The 23,497-nt window shown below is 42.2% G+C and overlaps 1 protein-coding gene across 5 annotated transcripts in view; it reads left to right on the top strand.

Annotated features, from left to right (window-relative positions):
* The window catches only part of LOC111964466 (rap guanine nucleotide exchange factor 1), a 109,820-nt gene that overhangs the window by 55,185 nt on the left and 31,138 nt on the right, over positions 1-23,497 (top strand). For 4 of the 5 annotated variants that reach the window (XM_070443521.1, XM_070443520.1, XM_070443518.1 and 1 more), the window contains exons 3-9: positions 11,796-11,974; positions 14,373-14,529; positions 14,989-15,077; positions 15,197-15,349; positions 17,977-18,036; positions 22,100-22,214; positions 22,544-22,730. In XM_070443521.1, coding sequence (XP_070299622.1) covers positions 11,796-11,974; positions 14,373-14,529; positions 14,989-15,077; positions 15,197-15,349; positions 17,977-18,036; positions 22,100-22,214; positions 22,544-22,730 — 940 coding nt within the window. The remainder of the gene's footprint in view (positions 1-11,795; positions 11,975-14,372; positions 14,530-14,988; positions 15,078-15,196; positions 15,350-17,976; positions 18,037-22,099; positions 22,215-22,543; positions 22,731-23,497) is intronic. The other variant, XM_070443519.1, reaches the window with a different exon arrangement.

The raw sequence follows: 23,497 nt of genomic DNA, 5'->3' as shown, positions 1-23,497 counted from the left end.
GTTAAACACTATTATTGCACACAGTCAATGCAACTCATTATGTTACGTGTTAAGCAAATGTTTACTTCTGAACTTGGCTTGTCATAACAAAGGGGTTGAATACTTATTCACTTAAGACATTTGAGAATTTGTAAAAATTCTGAAAAACATATTTCCACTTTGACATCATGSGGTATTGTGTGTAGGCCAGTGACATAAAAAAATATGTAATCAATTTTAAATTCAGGCTGTAACACAACAACATTTGGAAAAAGTCCAGGTGTGAATACTTTCTGAAAGCACGGTATGCTTGCGCTTATCAGAATGCATCTCTCCCTTCACACAGGTTCATGCACGTTACTGTTGACCAAATAATTATTTTATAACCAAATAATCATCAGGAACATTGTGTAGCCTAACCACCGAAATTACCGATGGCTTCGGGAAGAGGACATTGTGGTAAGAGGGCATGTCGGAGTCTTTCATTTTCGGTTTATCGTTCCAGCTCTAGTGGGAGGGGTGCTAGTGTGTGTACTCGCATGTCGTGGGAAAGCAAGCTCTCCCACCTATTCCATGCTCTTGTTTACCTGTGTGTGTGTGTGTTGTTTTCCATCCAGTGCCTTTCTATTGCTCTGCCATATTGTGTGTTTGTGTGTGAGAGGTTCCCGTGGGTTCTCTGTGTTGCTGGGTGTTGGTGCCTGCCTCGAAGCGTGAGACCCAGGCTGCTTACCAAATGGCACCCAATACCCTACATAGTGCACTATTACCCATAAAGCCCTGGTCAAAACTAGTGCACTATATAGAGGATAGGGTGCCATTTGGTGGAGACACCCATACAGACATGAATGGAGCTGGAGCTGGCCAGTTTCATGAATGAACACTCATTCCCAAGGCTATTAGGATAGTGACTTCACTTCCCCAACAGTATTGTATATGGCTTAGTGCCATATTAGATAGGGATTCTCATGGTGGTGCGTGTTAACACTGGAGTTGTGGGTTTGATTTCGGGTTGGGTGATATTACGATAGCATCGTCTATCAACGATGATTGACTGCCATCGTTGATGGTGACGACATTGTGATGTGACAGACAATTGTTTAGCCTACTTGAGATTGACTGGCGATGCGCATAAAATAGCTGAATCTTGCAGCGCACAGCAGGGGAGCAAGTGACATTCTGAGTAATTTGCCTGTTCCTATTTGCTATATCCTATTTCAATAAATATATTATATAGCCTACAGAACGCAAGAGAGGAATGTAGGCCAGACAGAGTGGAGAATTCCACCAAAGCAGCACGAAATGTCCAGTCAGAAAATATTGTTTCGCTCTCTGTCGAGCATTAGGCTATAGCATTTCGGCTCCCGAGTGGCTCAGCGGTCTAAGGCACTGCATCTCAGTACAAGAGGCATCCGTACAGTCCCTGGTTCGAATCYAGGCTGTATCACATCCAGCCRTGATTGGGAGTCCCATAGGGCGGCGCACAATTGGCCCAGCATCGTCCGGGTTTGGCCGGGGTAGGTCGTCATTGTTAACTGACTTGCCAAGTTAAATAAAGGTTTAAAAAAAAAGATTAAGAAGAAATTAAAAAATAAAGATATATATATATTTATATTATATATATGACAATCTTGTGTTTAGCTGTTTTTAAAAAAAACTGCCTATATTCCCTTCTCGCCATTCGATAGACCATGAATATGACTGAAGGTCATATATGATCATATATGATCGTTTCATGCAGGGTTTCTCATCATCAAACAATGAATGTAGGGCCCTATAAAATCTGCTTTGCGGGCTATACGGACGGAATCACGGAATCCAGAGATTAAAACGGAATTCAACAATATTCCGCCCAAAAATGTACTTAGTAGGAAATCAACTACACTGAACAAAAATATACATGCAGCATGTTGGTCCCATGTTTCATAAACTGAAATTAAACATCCCAGAAATGTTCAATTAGCACAAAAAGCTTAAGCATGTTCTCTGCTATCCACATTGTTTTAATGTGGATTTTGTTTTTTTTCAAGCGTTCAGGGCGGTTCAGGAAATGTTTTATTTTTACTGAAGGGGGGCCATCCATTTTTATTTCCAAGGTCCAATTTTCTCCAGGTATCCCTCGTTATAAACAATGTGCAGTCCCTAGTAATAAGAGAGAACAAGGAAAATCCCTCCTTGCGAGGTTGAAAACCAAATGGCCAATAATCAATGATTTATATACACTAGTTGACTGACAGGGTGCTGTTTTAAAGTCACCGGGTCTCCATCTTGGCACTCCCCCACCATTGTAATTTTTATTTTATTTAGGAAACTATAGAAATGCTTTTATTAATGTATTTTTGTTTATTCTATTACAGACACCTTAATGCATACTTTTAAGTAATATTATTTGAGCTAAACATAAACATTATTTTACGAATTATTTTTTTTACCTTTATTTAACAAGAGAAGTTTGTTAAGAACAAATTCTTATTTACAATGACAGCTTTGTCAGCTCGGGGATTCGATCTTGCAACCTTTCGGTTACTGGCCCAATACGCTAACCACTAGCTACATGCCGCCCCATTCATAACAAATCAAATAAAAAAAAATCCTTAAAGTATAATGTTTTTGAACATTCTTATATTACTGTCCCCACTACAACAAAAAAAGACTTGTATACTTGTAATTTTGTCCTTGAAACATTCTAATTGAAAAACTGTAGCATTCCATACATTCCTATGGAGGACAACTTCTGGGGAGTGCCAATATGGTCAACCGGTCTCTTCAAAGCCTCTCACTGTCCAATACATAGCATCCGCAATCCAGGGTTTAAAAACTGTAAGATGTGTCAAAAACTAATTCCACAGATGGCAAGTGTCTGCGGGTTTTCGCTCCTCCCTTGTACTTGATTGAAATAAGTTCACWAATTAGTAATGAACTCCCCTTATCTGGTTGTCCATGTCTTAATTGAAAGGAAATTAACAAAATCCCGCAAACACTAGGCCCTCCATAGAACGGGTTTGACATCCCTGCTTTAAGACAATTTAAAGTTATGAAAAGTAGCTTATTTCCCAAATATTCTAGCCGAAGGTGTTGTCCTAAAGTATTTGATGGCTTTCAAGAGTAAAAGTTTATAGCTAAGCCTAGGCTATTCTCAATCACATCTTTGAGGGATAGAACAAACATTTTATTTTTCTATTATTTTTATGTGGCAAACAAAGCAATTATCCAGTTCTGAAGACTGCCTCTATCCAGCCCATGATGTAGGCCTATAACCTAGCTCACTACGATAAACCTGCCTGTTCCTCATCACAGTCACTGCTCCATCACGCCACACAGACACACAAACCTGTTCTGCTCTTCCACCAGAAAGGATTTGCCATTGCCTGCGCTTAACCTCTGCCCAGGCTTTCAACATTATCTTTTGTCATGATTCGTCCAGTTGCATTTGATTTTGCTCTATGTCCCTACTGTTGTTTTAGCTGATTTTTTCCTAAAAAATACAAATAAATGTTTTAAAAATAGGCCAATAGGGACGATAGCATCGTGTATCACAATGTTTTATGGGCACATAATCGCGATAGATCAAATGTTGACATTGCCTAAACCTAGTTAGGGTATTTGGGGCAAAGTTGCGAGCTTGCACCGCGGGACTTAGAGGTACCCAGCGTCACGGCTTCATTACTCCAGACCACCACAAGGGGGAGTTAGAGCACTCATTATGCATTTGGTTCCCAAGGTTTTTATATGACCAATCATAGGACGAATTTTGACGCCAGCCACCCGTGCCTGCTGGTGTTCTTCAACAAAGATTGCTGACAAAACATTACGGTGGAACCAAATGTAAGTTGTTATAACGTCATAATGAGTCAATCAAAACATTTACAATTGAGAGGAATATGTTAATGTCGAGACAAACGATTGTGCATATTTTTTTGTCAAAGTTAATTTACGAAAATCGCTATTTAGCAAGTTTTCTGACTAGCTAACATTAGCCAGCTAGCCATCTAGCTAATGGAGAATGAATTTGTAATTCGTGTTTAATGTTTTAGGGACTCCTGAGAATACCAGCAAACCAGGCTGTCGTCTTGTGGAACAGTGGATGTAAAGAATCTAGCTAGCTAAAGCATTTACTGCAAATTGAATGTACAATTGTGTAAGCTTGCCTTGCAATGCAGCTTAAGTAACATAACTAACGATTAACTTGCTTATTGTGTATTGGAGGATGAAAATAACTGTATGCCTATGGATGTGTAGCTAGCTACAGTATGTAGCCGATCTGTGAATGGACCCTACAACGTTAGGTTCTGAACTAATATTAATACCAATCTGTAAACCTCAGCTATCATAGTTGTTGTATCAACTTAAAGTCTGAATGGCATTAATGAAGCCTATGTGTAACCGGTGTGAAATGGTTAGCTAGTTAGCGGGGTGCGCTCTAATAGCGTTTCAATCGGTGACGTCACTCGCTCTGAGACCTTGAAGTAGTTGTTCCCCTTGCTCTGCAAGGGCTGCGGCTTTTGTGGAGCGATGGGTAACGATGCTTTGAGGGTGGCTGTTGTCTATGTGTGCAGAGGGTCCCTGGTTCGAGCCTATGTAGGGGCGAGGAGAGGGACGGAAGCTATAATTTTACATATGGATAGAGTAAAATATAATAGCTTTATTGTGCCAAGGATGCAAGTCCTTAATTACACATGCACTGTAGTTATTATTATTATTATAGTTATACCACGCATGAGATTCCCACATTGTAGCCTGTACATTTGAATATATTCACTGATCATGTTACTTCCTCACCATATTAGACAAGCATGCTCCGTTCAAAAAATGCAGAACCAAGAACAGATATAGCCCTTGGTTCACTCCAGACCTGACTGCCCTCGACCAGCACAAAAACATCCTGTGGCGAACTGCAATAGCATCGAAGAGCCCCCGCGATATGCAACGGTTCAGGGAAGTCAGGAACCAATACACGCAGTCAGTCAGGAAAGCAAAGGCCAGCTTTTTCAAGCAGAAATCCATCCTGTAGCTCTAACTCCAAGAAATTTGGGATACTGTAAAGTCCATGGAGAACAAGAGCACCTCCTCCCAGCTGCCCACTGCACTGAGGCTAGGTAACACGGTCACCACGATAAATCCGTGATAATCGAAGACTTCAACAAGCATTTCTCAAGGCTGGCCATGCTTCTTCCTGGCGACTCCAACCTTGCCAACAACCCGCCCCCCCGCTGCTACTCGCCCAAGCCTCCCCAGCTTTCTCCTTTACCCAAATCCAGATAGCAGATGTTCTGAAAGACTGGAAAACCTGGACCCATACAAATCAGCTGGGCTTGACAACTGACCCCTATTTCTGAAACTGTCCGCCGCCATTGTCGCACCCCCTTTACCAGCCTGTTCAACCTCTCCTTCGTATCATCTGAGATCCCAAGGATTGGAAAGCTGCCGCGGTCATCCCCCTCTTCAAAGGGGAGGACACCCTGGACCCCAAACTGTTACAGACCTTATATCCATCCTGCCCTGCCTATCTAAGGTCTTCGAAAGCCAAGTCAACAAACAGATCACTGACCATCTCGAATCCCACGTACCTTCTCCGCTGTGCCAATCCGGTTTCCGAGCCGGTCACGGATGCACCTCAGCCACGCTCAAGGTACTAAACGACATCATAACCGCCATCGATAAAAGACATTACTGTGCAGCCGTCTTCATCGACCTGCCAAGGCTTTCGACTCTGTCAATCACCATATTCTTATCGGCAGACTCAGTAGCCTCGGTTTTTCTAATGACTGCCTTGCCTGGTTCACCAACTACTTTGCAGACAGAGTTCAGTGTGTCAAATCGAGGCATGTTGTCCGGTCCTCTGGCAGTCTCTATGGTACCACAGGGTTCAATTCTCGGCCGACTCTTTTCTCTGTATACATCAATGATTGCTCTTGCTGCGGGCGATTCCCTGATCCACCTCTACGCAGACGACACCATTCTATATACTTCCGGCCCTTCCTTGGACCACTGTGCTATCTAACCTCCAAACGAGCTTCAATGCCATACAACACTCTCCGTTGCCTCCAACTGCTCTTAAACGCTAGTAAAACCAAATGCAGCTTTTCAACCGTTCGTCTGCCTGCACCCGCACGCCCGACTAGCATCACCACCCTGGACGGTTCCGACCTAGAATATGTGGACATCTATAAGTACCTAGGTGTCTGGCTAGACTGCAAACTCTCCTTCCAGACTCATATCAAACATCTCCAATCCAAAATCAAATCAAGATCGGCTTTCTATTCCGCAACAAAGCCTCCTTCACTCACGCCGCCAAACTTACCCTAGTAAACTGACTATCCTGCCGATCCTCGACTTCGCGATGTCATCTACAAAAATAGCTTCCAACACTCTACTCAGCAAACTGGATGCAGTTTATCACAGTGCCATTCGTTTTGTTACTAAAGCACCTTATACGACCCACCACTGCGACCTGTATGCCTAGTCGGCTGGCCCTCGCTACATGTTCGTCGTCAGACCCACTGGCTCCAGGTCATCTACAAGGCTATGCTAGGTAAAGTGCCGCTTATCTCAGTTCACTGGTCACGATGGCTACACCCACCCGCAGCACGCGCCTCCAGCAGGTTATTCTCACTGATCATCCCTAAAGCTAAAACCTCATTTGGACGCCTTTCCTTCCAGTTCTCTGCTGCCTGCGACTGGAACGAATTGCAAAAATCTCTGAAGTGGAGACTTTTATCCCCTCAACAACTTTAAAAATCTGCTATCTGAGCAGCTAACCGATCGCTGCAGCTGTACATAGTCCATCTGTAAACTACCACCCAATTTACCTACCTCACCCCCCATACTGCTTTTATTATATTTACTTTTCTGCTCTTTTGCACACCAGTACCAATACTCTTCTTGCACATTATTCATCATGATGATTTATCACTCCAGTGTTAATCTGCTAAATTGTAATTATTCGATTTATTGCCTACCTCATGCCTTTGCACACATTGTATATAGATTCTCTTTTTTTCTACCATGTTATTGACTTGTTATTGTTTACTCCATGTGTAACTCTTGTTGTCTGTTCACACTGCTATGCTTTATCTTGGCCAGGTCGCAGTTGCAAATGAGAACTTGTTCTCAACTAGCCTACCTGGTTAAATAAAGGTGAAATAAATAAAAAAATAAAAACTCTTCCTTTGGCAAATAAAGGTGCGGTTCAAGTATGAATCTGAGACATTCTTTTTCAGTCATATCAAACTCCATTATTTGAATGAGTGTCTGTCTGCATGTACTGTATGTATTACAATTAGACACTTCAACAGTGTTTACCACTCCTGCTCCTGACATCAATGATTACACATTGTAACTATGCAATGGACTAGAAACATGATTGATTTGTAATTCATATACAGTGGGAGAACAAGTATTTGATACACTGCCGATTTTGCAGGTTTTCCTACTTACAAAGCATGTAGAGGTCTGTAATTGTTATCATAGGTACACTTCAACTGTGAGAGACGGAATCTAAAACAAAAATCCAGAAAATCACATGTATGATTTTTAAAAAATTAATTTGCATTTTATTGCATGACCTAAGTATTTGATCACCTACCAACCAGTAAGAATTCCGGCTCTCACAGACCTTGTAGTTTTTCTTTAAGAAGCCCTCCTGTTCTCCACTCATTACCTGATAAACTGCACCTGTTTGAACTCGTTACCTGTATAAAAGACACCTGTCCACACACTCAATCAAACAGATTCCAACCTCTCCACAATGGCCAAGACCAGAGAGCTGTGTGTAAGGACATCAGGGATAAAATTGTAGACCTGCACAAGGCTGGGATGGCTACAGGACAATAGGCAAGCAGCTTGGTGAGAAGGAAACAACTGTTGGCGCAATTATTAGAAAAAAGGAAGAAGTTCAAGAATGACGGTCAATCACCCTCGGTCTGGGGCTCCATGCAAGATTTCACCTCGTGGGGCATCAATGATCATGAGGAAGGTGAGGGATCACCCCAGAACTACACGGCAGGACCTGGTCAATGACCTGAAGAGAGCTGGGACCACAGTCTCAAAGAAAACCATTAGAACACACTACGCCGTCATGGATTAAAATCCTGCAGGCCTAGCCAGTCTCCAGACCTGAACCCAATAGAAAATCTTTGGAGGGAGCTGAAACTCCGTATTGCCCAGCGACAGCCCCGAAACCTGAAGGATCTGGAGAAGATCTGTAGAGGAGTGGGCCAAAATCCCTGCTGCAGTGTGTGCAAACCTAGTCAAAACTACAGGAAACGTATGATCTCTGTAATTGCAAACAAAGGTTTCTGTACCAAATATTAAGTTCTGCTTTCTGATGTATCAAATACTTATGTCATGCAATAAAATGCAAATTAATTACTTAAAAATCATACAATGTGATTTTCTGGATTTTTGTTTTAGATTCCGTCTCCCACAGTTGAAGTGTACCTATGATAAAAATTACAGACCTCTACATGCTTTGTAAGTAGGAAAACCTGCAAAATCGGCAGTGTATCAAATACTTGTTCTCCCCACTGTATACAGGGGGAAAAACGACGCATATCTAACTCCCTTCGTCCTCATTATCTGAGGACACAGGATAGTATTTCAATGAGATACTTAATTTCAACCAGTGGAGAATGTGAAACGCTTTTATTGAAATAAGTTCATTATCCAGGTGTTATAAATACATAAATGCATTATAATTATGATCATTGAATATGTATTATAAATACAAGTTCAATCTGTACAATCACATATGGTGTGCTTTATAAAACGAGAGAGAAAAACGATGTGGGAGAGAGGTGTAAAAGACAGAAAGGGAAAGAGTAAGAACAGCGGCAGACAGCATATGATTCTTGAATACAGTGCTACCCTAATATTCTCTCAGTTCATCACATTTGCTGTGTCTCCTAACCTTCGGGCCAACTGGGGCCCAAGGCTGGTTATCTTAAGTGCGGGTGAGGTGGCGATGACGGGACTGGCTTCCTCTCTCACATCAAAACATACCTGCAGACGAGTGACAGATGGATAGAGAGAGCATAATTATGCCTTTTTTTGCAACCTTTCGGTTACTAGTCCAACGTTCTAACCACTAGCTACCTTAGCAGCTTGCACAACCAAGTGTAGCTTGCTACTCAATGTAATAAAGTAATGACTTTTCAAATAAGTTACCTTACACGTTATGTTGGCTGACAATTTGTTAGCTACGCTGTCCTTACGACAATAGAATGAGTCAAAATTCACCCAAGGCTGAAAAACGGCTTAAGGACGTTGGCTAAACTGGAGTACTAGCACGAGCCCATAGCAAATTAATGGAATTGAATGTTCACAGAGCCTGTTTTGACTGGAGTGATGCTTGGATACATTTTTAATGGAATTCTCTTTTTATTTTACCACTACAATCTGTTTGTCGGACGAAATTGGAAGAAAAAAAAACTTGTGTAGAAAGTAAACATTCGCACCTCGATGGTGTCAACTGTGCTTATGTCTGCGTAATGAAAAAGTAGGGGGAAAATATGACCTGACTATTTCTGGTCTAGTGATCGATGACAAACGAGCTCGTTGCCCAGACTTACATAGATGTCAAAGAGGAGATTCTCCTGATTTTAAAATGGTGCCCATGTAACAGTTTTGCTTCCATTCCTAGCCCCTACCTGGGCTCGAACCAGGGACCCTCTGCACACATAGACAACAGCCATCCTCGAAGAATCGTTACCCATCGCTCCACAAAAGCCGCAGCCCTTGCAGAGCAAGGGGAACAACTACTTCAAGGTCTCGGAGCGAGTGACGTCACCGATTGAAACGCTATTAGAGCGCACCCCGCTAACCATTTCACATCGGTTACACTCACCCCCCTTTTGACCTCCTTTTCCGCAGCAACCAGTGATCTGGGTCAACAGCATCAATGTAACAGTTTTGTTTCCGTCCCTCTCCTCGCCCCTACCTGGGTTCAAACCAGGGACCCTCTAGCTAGTTAGCGCGCGCGCCCCGCTAACTAGCTAGCCATTTCACACCGGTTACACCCGACTCGAAAAAAACTAAATATACACAGTGAGATATTTGGCGAAATAGACCGGCATGCCTCCATACGAGCATTTGATGACAACCGAGCTAGCTGCCTAGGCTTACATAATTAGAAAGAGGAGATTCTCATGATTTAAAAATCGAGTCCGACTTGAAAAAAATCTAAATATATACACATTGCAAGATATTTGGCCAAATAGACAGACATGCCTATATTTCCCCCATAGGCAACAATGGGAACACCACAGAGTTCCAATATTTATTTTTGTTTACATTTTAACTATAAAACAACGTGAGCAGGTCTCATTGCCAACAATAGCGAAGCAGGCGTTGTGACGTTGAACGATAAGCTGGGAATAGAACGTTCGGAAGGCGAGTTGGTGCCACGGTGCTCAATAGAACTAATAGGAGCTGGCAGGGTGAAAAATGCAGATGTTGATTTAGTTATTGATCCATAATGAATGTATGGGAATAAATATCACTGATTAACAGAAATATTGGAACAAAGTTGTCTAATGAAGGCAAACAATTTAGAATCTCCAATCCTGTAGCCTACTCCCAATCATCACGTTGTACAGCGCCATATTTTCCACTCCATCCTAACGGAAACCCTTAGGGTTTCGTTTTTCTCTGAATGGAAACACCATAATATTAATCAAATTAATTAAGCCAAATTTCTTCAAATCAATCCCATATACTATGTTATTACAAAAAAGGTTTTAAATTCTCTGGTAATGCCATCAAATGCTTCTCAAAGATGCCCTCTGGTGGTCAAACTAGAAATAACTTGCAGTAACATAAGAAATGGCTGAGAATTAAATGACGTGCCACAGAATGCTGCAGCAGCACGCAGTGTCCGCAGTATGACACAACTTTTAAAGGAGGAACCACTGTATGTGGAATCTGTCTCTTTGGACAATGCTACATTTCGCATTGTTTTTGTCAAAATGTGTGCTGTCATTTTAAAGAGAGAGATTGGGATTTTGGCAATTGGGATTTTCTCTACTTCCCAAGAGTCAGATGAACTCATGGATAGCATTTTTATGTCTGTGTTCAGTTTGAAGAAATTTGCTAACTTGCGTTAGCGCAATTGATAACAGCGTTAACGCAATGACCTAGCATGCTAGCCGTGCCTGTAGAATTCCAGTCATTGCGCTAATGCTAGTTAGCAGGGGCTTGCGAAACTACCTAAAATTTCCTTCATACTGGACACAGGTACATAAAAATGGTATCCATGAGTTCATCCGACTCCAGGGAAGTAGAGAAAGGGCGTTATTGCCAAAATCCCAAACCATCCCTTTAAGGCTGGAGTGACAGACTTACTGCCCAATCCGGCCCGCGGGTGGTTTGAGTAAAACCAAATCAAAACTGTGTAGAAATTATAATGGACCTGTATTCATATAGTTTAATGGCTGTGCAGCTCGCTAATAATCACTAGACAGTCAGGGAGCATTACATTCCACAAGCAATGGGCAAAATTAGTTTCGACAACCCTGCTTTAAGGGCTGGATTAAGCTTCCTTTGAAAATGCTAATTTTTTCCATCTATCAATTATTATATCATAGGAAGATGGTTTCCTCCAAGTTACCATGTTTCATTGTGTTCATTGGGGCCATTATTTGATTAGATTTATTAGGATCCCTATTAGTCGACGCCAATGGCGATAGATTATTGCGATAGAAAATGACAACAGGTTCAAATAGTACCTCCCCGATTCACTGTTTCCATCCTTTTGTTGCCTACTGAAAACGACTCAGATTTCCTCTAAGCTGACCATGATTTTCATTAATTCTGTTCTGTAGAAGGTGAGTCGGCTGGAGGAGCAGGAGAAAGAGGTGGTGAGCGCTCTGCGCTACTTCAAGACCATAGTTGACAAGATTATGGTGGAGAAGAAGGTGCTGGAGATGTTGCCTGGCTCGGCCAGCAAGGTCCTGGAGGCCATTCTACCCCTGGTGCAGGTGGAGGCCCGCATAACACACAGGTATGTGGGCTGAGAATTTAGAAGGGCTTATAGTGAGCACAAGATGTTTAAAATGTCTTTTCACTCAAAAATATGCATTTTCAACATCATAGGGGGCTAGCATGTAAAATAGTTTGCAGGTAAAAGTATATGGGCTTAGGTGAGTATTTAGCATAGGTTAGTGGCATCTTAGTCTGTCATTTCTCATATTATAGCCTAGGCATGTTGCAATTTAGGGATATGGGATTTGCTACATCACAAAGCATTCTTGCAGATTTGCCACAAAATAACATAAACAAATGGTGGCCCCAAGATGTAACTTAATTTTGTGATTTGGGTGAGATATCACTTTATCTATTGGTTTCCTTACCCTGTAAGCAGTCTATGGACAAGGTATGACAGCGATCCATGCTTTGGTTTTGTTTACCTGGCCACTGTTTGAAATGCAACATGTTTAGCATTTGTGGCACAAATCCAATGGTGTGATCGCTAACTGCTAGCTAGCTGCTTGTGGCTGCTAGAAGTAATGTGTCGTGTCCTGTTGTAAACATTTCTCTATTTAAAAAAAAAGGTACGGATGTTGCAAAATGATCAGGATCTACACTTGACATATATGTGTACCATACCGGGGCATATGGTATTTCAGGAAGTGCATACAAGTGGCGCTATTTCTTAAAAAAAATAAAAATGCATTTGGGCACACAAAACAATTTTGGGTCTTGATTCCAGGAGGGGATTGGTTGTCTCTGCTGTAGGCAAGAAGCTTGATCTTGCCATCTAGCAAGTTAGCAAACCAAATACATAGCTGGAGCCCTGAGCTGGATATAATTTATTTGGCACATCTTAGATAGTTAACTTATAGTTAAACAGTGGCATAGTATGCACCCCAGTATTGAAAATCATACCAAAGGTATGTATAGATACCGTGGTGTATGGTATATTGCCCAAGCCTAATAGTGAGGCATAATAACCTTCCTGGACTATTCAGTGTACATCTTGAGCGGTCAGGTATTTCATACCATCATGTTCATGTTGTCCCTAATCTCCTCATCTGGAATGTGACTCCCTGTGGTGGAAAAGAATGGGGGAAAATGTAATCGACCGTAGCTGTTTAGAACACCTACAGCTGGTTAGAAAGAGAACTGGGTGCATTAGTGCACACCGTAACAAAATGTTTTGTAACAGAAAATAAAGTTCAGGTAGTCCCTCCGCCTGTTTCAGTCCATTTTCTTCTGTTTGGTGCCAAATGAATACAGTCCACAACAAATCCTTCACTTAACAGTATATTTTATAGAACAGTCTGTCTTTGTAGAGTCCTGAAAGAGAGACTTGGAGTTCTCTCCTCTGGAATGGCTGTGCTTGCCAGAACTTGCGTACTGCTAGCACGGCACCATCAGTCATTGTTGAAGGGGGTCAGATGTGACAGGTTTTGTATCCGGACCCTGTTTTTAGTGCTGAGTGACAAAGTGCTTACAGTGGTTGAGGAATGGGTCTCTGGGGGTCTGACCTCCTCAACTCACACACACATACGCACACATCAGCCTCCTTGTGCCATTCCAGCCGCAGACCCCAAACCTGATATTACTTCTCAGGCCCCTAGAGGTCAAACTCACAATCCCCAGGTTAACAGGCCTATCGTAATAACCATACAGATCTAGATCACCGATCACACCCCAGCCTCGGGGACTCGAGTCCTACGCCTCTGCTTCTGGAAGAACCTGGGTCCAGTGCCCATTTTCATAAAGAGTCATATCTGGGATCAAGTTCCCACTGTCCATGTAATCTTTATTATTGTGATTTAAAAGCGAAAAACTGATTGAGATGCTTATGAATACAGCGCCAGTTGTTATTGCTGAGTCATTTGCTTGACTCTCCTCTTGCCTGTATAGTTAGTTCATCCTGGCTACTAGCCTTAGCCCTAGTCTTTGGCTCCACTTTGCCCATACAGCCCCCAGCCCAAATGTAGCTGTGTCATAGAAATATAATCTATAGACGGGGCTTGGAACCTCTAACCCTGACAATTTGACTAGTAAACTCATGGGGAGGCTCGTTCTATAGATAATATTTCTATGAGCTGATTCCTGTAGAGGCAATGGAGGGATATTCCAGAGTTGTGAATCAGCTGCAGSGTGTTGGGACTTGTCTGAACCTTCACCACACCCTACTGTTTCTCAATGCTCAATTCAGCACAGGCACTATACTGTAGTTACCAACCAGACAAATCCCTCCAGCACACAAACACATTCTGCATGTAATACCACCACAGGGGAAATATTGAGTTAACCCCATGTGTGGATACATATGGCTGCCTCAGAGCTGGTGAAAAGATACCCTAGTAGTCCTTTAGTCTAGTTGTCTGTGTTCTCAATCTATGGCAATCCCACCTATCACTCGTGACCTCCCCCTTCCCTCTCCTTAGTTCGGCGGTGTCGTCGTGTCACAACCGTGTGTACCAGAGCCTGGCCAACCTGATCCGCTGGTCCGACCAGGTCATGCTGGATGACATCGACCTGGACGACAAGGACAACGTGGTCGCGGTCACCACCGTTATCAAGGCTGTGCTAGACGGGGTCAAGGTGAGAAGAGACGGTCGTGGGAATGTGAAACGATAGTTTTCAGCTCTCCGGGGATCACAGAGGGTCATGTTCCCTGTTTCTCCCTTGCAGACCTGGGTTGAATACATTTGTCAAATATGCCTACTTTCAAATACTTAAGCTGTAGTTGATTTAGTTTGCTTGGTACAATGGAACCATTGTTTAAGTCCCAAAAAGTACAAATGCCAAGCTGAATCAAGTGCATCTCAAATGTATTTTTGTTTAACCAGGTAGTCCCATTGAGGTCAGAAGACCTCTTTCCCAAGTGAAACCTGGTCAAATTCTTTAACAAGTCATTCAATATGATAGTGTATTGGACACTATTTTAACCTCTGTCCTTTACAATAAATTGACACCACTTATAACAGTAGTTGTAGTGTGTAATGTACATTTAAATAAATATCAATAGTTGTTGACTGGAGTTGTGTGCTTTTCTTAAAGGAACTGGTCAAACTCACCATAGAGAAACAGGAGCAACCCTCGCCCACCACTCTCAACAAACCACCACCACCTATTGCCACACCGGAGAGGTAAGTGGACATGCGTGTACACAAACACCCCAACACACACCAGACTTGACCATTTCTCTCACTCTCTCACACACACACACACACACACACACTGACACATTCTCCTGTTATGTCTCCAGCACATCCGAGTTGCCCCTGACGGAACGGGAGCGGGAAATCCTGAGTAAGACCACGCCCACTGTCCCGCCCACCGAGGCTATGACGGACATGGCAGAGGAGGATATAGCCCCGCCCAAACCCCCCCTCCCTGGCCTGAAGATGGATGCGCTCAGGTTAGGAACACTGGGAGGCCATCTTTAGATATAATCGACAGAGTCTTATCAATAGTATGCAGCAGGTCCCACCAGACCGAATCTTTGGGCCTTTTGCTTTTAGGGCCTAAAGTTTTAACACTAGGGCCCACAGTTTTCCTGGTCAAGTCAGGTGGTAAGAAGAAACTCAGGGTTTTATTTATGGTGTATTCAAAATGTTCAAATAATCTTATAGGGCTTCATCTTCTCATCCCCCTGTCTTCATCTGCAATGATTTGAATTTGCTTTGAGATATTTAAAAAACAAAAAAACACTGGAGACAAGGCGAGGAAGCTACTTTAGACTATTGTGATGCACCCATGTGAGAGTGGTCTGTTGGTCTTTAAGCGGTCATGTAGATCAACTTTTTCACTCATGAAAAACTTTTCATCATTATGGAACATTCCACCCCCCGTCGAACGTCCGGATGGATATTGCCATCTATCGGCGTACGGTAGACCCATGCAACCTCCCCCGTCACGGTCTTATGTCGAAAGAGAAGTTCCCCCCCCCCCTTCCCACAGTCTATAAGAAGGAACCGGACATGGTTCTGCATTCTCGACTGTCTGCGGTCAGAAAAAGCAGAAGCGGTTCTGCAGACCACATTGTGTCAGCGACTGCTTCTGTGGTCCTGTAGCATTAGAACTTCTGAACTTGTTCTTCAGTGTAGGCAAATATGTTTTTAAACTGAACAAAAATATAAAGGCAACATGTAAAGTGTTAGTCCCATGTTTCATGAACTTAAACAAAAGATCCCATAAAATTTCCATACCCACAAAAAGTGTGTATTTCTCAAATTTTCTGTACAAATGTGTTTACATCCCTGTTAGTGAGCATTTCTCCTTTGCCAAGATAATCCATCCACCTGACAGGTGGGGCATATCAAGAAGCTAATTAAATAGCATGATCATTACACAGGTGCACCTTGAGCTGGGGACAATATAATTCCTCTTTAAAATGTGCAGTTTTTGTCACACAACTTCACAGATGTCTTAAGTTTTAAGCCAGCTGGTCAGCTGATGAAACTGTGGGTTTGCACAACCAAAGAATTTCTGCATAAACTCTCAGAAACCGTCTCAGGGAAGCTTATCTGTGTGCTCGTCGTCCTGACTATGGTTTGGCGTCGTAACCGACTTCAGTGGGAAAATGCTCACCTTCGATGGCCACTGACACGCTGGAGAAGTATGCTCTCCACAGATGAATCCCGGTTTCAACTGTACCGGGCAGATGGCAGACAGCGTGTATGGCGTTGTGTGGGCGAGCGGTTTGCTGATGTCAACATTGTAAACATAGTGTCCCATGGTGGCAGACAGGCCTAAGCTACTGACAACGAACACTATTGCGTTTTTTCGATTTGCAATTTGAATGCACAGAGGTACTGTGACGAGATCCTGAGGCCCATTGTCGTGCCATTCATCCGCCGCCATCACTTCATGTTTCAGCATGATAATTATGGCCCCATGTCGCAAGGATTTGTACACAATTCCTGGAAGCTGAAAATGTCCCAGTCCTTCAATGGCCTGCATACTCACCAGACATGTCACCCATTGAGCATGTTTGGGATGCTCTGGATCGACGTGTACGACAGCGTGGTCCAGTTCATGCCAATATCCAGAAATTTCGCACAGCCATTGAAGAAGAGTGGGACAACATTCCACAGGCCACAGACAGCCTGATCAAGTCTATGCGAAGGAGATGTGTCACGCTGCACGAGGCAAATGGTGGTCACACCAGATACTGACTGGTTTTCTGATCCACACCCCTACTTTTTTTTAAGGTATCTGACCAACAGATGCATATCTGTATTCCCAGTCATGTGAAATCCATAGATTAGGGCCTAACGAATTTATTTCAATTGACTGATTTTCTTATATGAACTGTAACTCAGTAAATTGTTTCATTTTGCGTTTATATTTTTGTTCAGTATAGAATTCTACCAAAGAGGAAGTGAAGCGAAGATACAACTGAAACGTTGACTAAGTCAACATGAATAATTTTTTATTGACATGAGGGTCTATTTATGAACTAAGCCTAATTGAGTCTGTGAAACTCACTTTCATGGTATCTCATCTAGTGCTAAGGATGTGTTCCAAATAGCACCCTAATCCCTATGTAGTGTACTACTTTTGACCAGTGCCCCATAGTGTTCTAGTTCAAATCAGAGCATTATATAGGGTATTCACTATGTAGTACACAATTTTTTAACAGTGCCCATAGGGATTTAGGGTGCCATTTGGGACATCCACTGTCAGTGGAAAAACCAGACTATGTTCAGACTTTTAAAACATTTTATCTCAAAGGGGAATTCTAATACTCTAGAGTTTTTAAGCTTAAAAGATCTTCCTCTCAAGTTGAAAAGGATAGTCATAAGAGGTTGGAAACTGAGGGTTATAGGCAGGCAGTCACTTATTCAGTCACTGTGTGCGTAAGGAAGCAGAGCTTTGACAAATCCATAGACATTGGGCTTAGCCAGAAGATCAGATAATATGACAACTATGATTTTGAATTGCACTGCTGTCTCTCTTTTTCTCCCTCTTCCTCCCTATCTCTCACTTCATATTTTTCTATCTGTGCTTTCCATCCCTCTCTCCATGTCTGTTGGGGAACAGAGCACACTTGGCTACTGACCACTTTGTAGCAGCCCAAAGGAGATCCACAAAGACTAACACGTATGTTAGCCTATAGGGTCATTCCCCTGCATCATGAAATCCCGCCCCCTTTATAACTATCCAATCCGGATCCCGGAAGTGTCTTGATTGCTGGAGGAACTGATTGGTGGAGTGCTGTGTCTTGCACGTTTGAGTTCCTAATTATGCGTAATTGCCTCATGGCATACAATGAAGCCCAAGTCCAATCAGGGGAAAGCTTGGTGCATGATTGTGTACCAATGATGTCATGTAATCATACATACAGTTGAAGTCGGAAGTTTACATACACCTTAGCCAAATACGTTTAAACTCAGTTCCTGACATTTAATCCTAGTAAAAATTCCCTGTCTTAGGTCAGTTAAGATCACCACTTTATTTTAAGAATGTGAAATGTCAGAGTAATAGTAGAGAGAGTGATTTATTTCAGCTTTTATTTCTTTCATCACATTCCCAGTGGATCAAAAGTTTACATACACTTAGTATTTGGTAGCATTGCCTTAAGTTTTTTTTTACTTTGGTTCAAACGTTTCAGGTAGCCTTCCACAAGCTGCCCACAATAAGTTGGGTGAATTTTGGCCCATTCCTCCTGACAGAGCTGGTGTAACTGAGTCAGGTTTGTAGGCCTCCTTGTTCGCACACGCGTTTTCAGTTCTGCCCACAAATGTTCTATAGGATTGAGGTCAGAGCTTTGTGATGGCCACTCCAATAYCTTGACTTTGTTGTCCTTAAGCCATTTTGCCCACATCTTTGGAAGTATGCTTGGGGTCATTGTCCTTTTTGGAAGACCCATTTGCAACCAAGCTGTAACTTCCTGACTGATGTCTTGAGATATTGCTTCAATATATCCACATAATTTTCCTCATGATGTCATCTATTTTGTGAAGTGCACCAGTTCCTCCTGCAGCAATGCATCCCCACAACATGATGCTGCCATCCCCGTGCTTCACGGTTGGGATGGTGTCCTTCGGCCGCAAGCCCTCCGCCCTTTTTCCTCCAAACATAACGATGGTCATTATGGCCAAACAGTCCTATTTTTGTTTCATCAGACCAGAGGACATTTCTCCAAAAAGTACGATCTTTGTCCACATGTGCAGTTGCAAACCGTAGTCCGGATTTTTTATTGCGGTTTTGGTGCAGTCGTTTCTTCCTTGCTGAGCGGCCTTTCAGGTTATGTTGATATAGGACTCGTTTTACTGTGGATATAGATACTTTTGTACCCGTTTCCTCCAGCATCTTCACAAGGTAATTTGCTGTTGTTCTTCCGACTTCAACTGTATATATGTATGTCTATGGTGTGTACACGTCATCAATTTCCAGGGTTGGGGTCAATTCCATTTAAAGGTGTTAAACAAGATTTTCTTCATTTCAGAGAATGCCCATAATACTGGTGTGGAAATAATACTGTGAAACACTATCATTTCACTATTAGCACCACATATATAATGGACATTTTCTGAAATTACAATACAAAATTTCAAACGAATCCTATGTGTAACATTAAAAAGGTACACCAAATGGAATTTCAGTGTACTTCCTGAATTGACTGGAAATTAAATGAAGCTGACCCCAACCCTGTTACTTTCCCTGTCATGGTCCCCATGTCTCCATGGCTTGCTGATTTTATGCTGTGCCTTTAACCTGACATTGACTTGTGGTGATTGCAGTGTGATAACTTGGAAGGACCAACTTCTGTTGGGGTATTCCAGATGTCATTGAAAACGAGGCATTAAGCACGTAATGCAGATTTTTACCAGAGGTGTGGATTCGAGTCACATGACTTGGACTCAAGTCTGACTCGAGCTACATTTGATGACTTGACCTGATAGAAAATAAACTAACTTGAGACTTGACTTGGAGTGTCAAGACACGGGACTTGACTTTGACTTGAGACTGATGGCTTTAAATGATCTGGCCAGGTTTTGTCACTCTTTTTGTGGCACAGAGTCTCCATGGATTACTCTCCACGCAGCCAGAGACCGTATCACATTTGGGGGAAAAATGTATTGGCTAGTGAAACGCATACTCGGCTCTCTGATTTGACCAGCAAATTGTCCATCAACAAGCTAGCGCATTGAGAAGGTTATTTTAATCGTCTACATATAGACTACCATTTGTATTTTATATTTATATCTTTGCTTATTCGATCTGGTCACTAACATCGGCCTACGGCATTGGACCAAATTCTTATTTAAAAAAAACATCTTATCTGTGCTTTAGAACCAAAGAGTTGCAGGTCTACAGGTAGGCCGTATAATCCTGCTTTACTCTGGACTCCAGAGAAGTGACAATGTGACAGGATATCCCTAGTTGATATTGACTGCTAACATGAATGACTTTAAGCTAAAAAATGCAGGTGTAAAACACAGTTTATTTCTGTATCTTGCGTTTTGAAAATGCATCTGCGTTTATGGCTGTAAATGACAGGCTACATTTGGCAGTGATTGTGCACATGCATGCATGTGCATGCGCGGGTGTCGCAAGCTTTGAACCACTGCTTTTTGGGGGTCCCAGGTCAAAAAGTTTGAAAACCACTGAACTACCGAACAGATTGCTGATTTGCTGTACAGCTATCTGTAGGATCGGGTACGGCGCAAACGTAAAATTGTAGGGAGAGAGACTTGCCATAAATTAATATTCAGCTCCAAATAAATGAGGTGCTCAAGAATATGAACCCATTACTTTGCAAGCTCACCAGCAATGGGGCGTCAAGCAACAATTACTAGCGTAGGCTTACTAGTCTTTTGGTATGTCAAAATTGCTTGAAATGTATAATTTACTTATGAAGCTTGCAATTGGAATATGTTTAAATTAATAATCAATGTGTTGTAGACAAAATAATGAAAGGGCTGTTTGGTAGCCTCAATAAATAGACAAAGATTTGTAGTTGAACAAGTCATTGTCTGTATAGATTTTATTTATTTTTTTACTTGACTTGAAAAAACTTGACTTGACTTGCTCTTAGTATGCACGACTTGGACTTTACTCAAGACTGGACCGGTTCTACTTGGGACTTGATTTGAGACTTGGACCTTGAGACTTGCTTGTGACTCGAATAATAGTGAATTGGTCCCACCTCTGGATTTTACCATAATAACCCCTCAGTAACTAGGTTTCCATCCAACCTTTTTATGCGATATGCGAGCAAAGTACATGTTGGAAACAGCACATTTGTTAGTAAACTTTCCATATGTCGACAAAACAAAATACGCTAGACAAGGTGGGATCCTTTTGTGTCTGTAAAATGTATTACGCGAGAGATGGCGATGGAAATGCCTTTATGTGCAAATATTGATATAATAACCGTCATAGCGAAGTAAAATTGGATTCACGCGATGATATGTTGTGTGGTGCTCCCACTACGACTCGATAAAGAATGCAGTTTATTAGGCTATAGATTCAATAAGTTATGAACTGCACAAGGTGGTGAAAGTGCATGCAGTGATTATTGCTGCTTTCCAATAAATATCTAGGGTCTTATTCTAGTGTCATGATGATCGATGCTTTGGCTGCCTTTTGACAAATAAAAATTATCTCTCTCTTTTGTCCATAATAATCTCATCGTGTAGGCTATCCCACCCGCACTGTATCTGTGAGCTGTTGGCTAGAGCACACGTGCCAAGACCAGAGTGGGCATATACACAACATTTATTTTTGACAAAACCATCAGTGGAGTTGAAAATACGATGGAAACCCATTAAACTTTTTATGTGCACTAGGTAATTACGCAGAGGATTTTATCCGCAACAGGTCAATTTAATGGAAACGTATTGTTTTTATTGTTTTTAATGGAAGCGTATTGTTTTTATGCGGATTGTAGTATATTCACATGAAAATCTGTCGCCAATTGGATGGAAATGTAGCTACTGTCATCCAGCTCAAGGAGCAGTAAACTGTGTGTGTGTACCAATGCCCCTACTTGTATTTGTGAGCTGGTTGTGTATCAGAAGCCTGAAAAACAGGGTTGTGGTCAATTTGAATTGAAGTCAGTCAATTCATAAAGTAACTGAAATTCAAATTGACCCCAACCCTGCTGAAAAAGCTCCATTCTCACTGATGGTCCTACATCCTACTTCTCTCTCTCCAGTCCTCCTCCGGCCCTGCCCCCAAAGAAGCGCCAGTCGGCCCCGTCGCCCACCCGGGTGGCAGTAGTGACCCCCATGAGCCGTGGCTCCAGCCTGCCCTGCAGCGTCCATAGACGGGTACCAACACACACACCTCACCAGAGACACATACCAGTACTTTGTACGGTTATTGTTGAGTAACACCCACATATTCCACTTGTCCAATGGTAATGGTAGTACAGTGGTCTAGAGAAACTGTCAGAGTATGTTGTTGATTAGGGTGGATTACCAGACTATAATGGGCCGATACAGACTAGTGATCAGACTTGATTAGGCCAGCCATTAACAGATTCTAGCTCCACAAAGTTCTCTATTATTTCCTGAAACTGTTGCTGACATCTGTGCCTGTTTTTCATTGTGTTTGTCTGTCCACCTGCATGTCTGTCTCCGTCTCTGTGTCTTTGCAGCAGCAGGACTATGAGCAGGAGTTCCCCCAAAGGCGTTTCTCAGGCGGTAGCCAGTCGTACAGGGGCAACTCCCCGCGCCTCTCACCCTGCAGCAGCATGGGAAAGCTCAGCAAGTCTGACGAGCATCTCTGCTCCATGGAACAGGACAGCGGACAGTGCTCCCAAAATACTAGCTGTGAGACGTTGGGTAGGGACGCACACACGCATATATATATATATATATATATATATATATATATATATATATATATATATATATAAATATATATATTATATATATATATATATACATACAGTTGAAGTCAGAAGTTTACATACACTTAGGTTGGAGTCATTAAAACTCGTTTTTCAACCACTCCACAAATTTCTTGTTAACAAACTATAGTTTTGGCAAGTCGGTTAGAACATCTACTTTGTGCAGGACACAAGTCATTTTTCCAACAATTGTTTACAGACAGATTATTTCACTTATAATTCACTGTATCTCAATTCCATTGGGTCAGAAGTTACATACACTATGTTGACTGTGCCTTTAAACAGCTTGGAAAATTCCAGAAAATGTTTTGGCTTTAGAAGCTTCTGATAGGTAATTGACATCATTTGAATCAATTGGAGGTGTACCTGTGGATGTATTTCAAGGCCTACCTTCAAACTCAGTGCCTCTTTGCTTGACATCATGGGAAAATCAAAAGAAATCAGCCAAGACCTCAGAAAATACATTGTAGACCTCCACAAGTCTGGTTCATCCTTGGGAGCAATTTCCAAATGCCTGAAGGTACCACATTCATCTGTACAAACAATAGTATGCAAGTATAAACACCATGGGAACACGCAGCCGTCATACAGCTCAGGAAGGAGACGCGTTCTGCCTCCTAGAGATGAGATCACAAAGCCCTGGCCTGCGCCAAAATTCACCCAACTTATTGTGGGAAGCTTGTGGAAGGCTACCCAAAA

Source organism: Salvelinus sp. IW2-2015, linkage group LG5, assembly GCF_002910315.2.
Source record: "Salvelinus sp. IW2-2015 linkage group LG5, ASM291031v2, whole genome shotgun sequence".
NCBI lineage: Eukaryota > Metazoa > Chordata > Actinopteri > Salmoniformes > Salmonidae > Salvelinus > Salvelinus sp. IW2-2015.
This window is presented reverse-complemented; position numbering and strand designations above follow the sequence as displayed.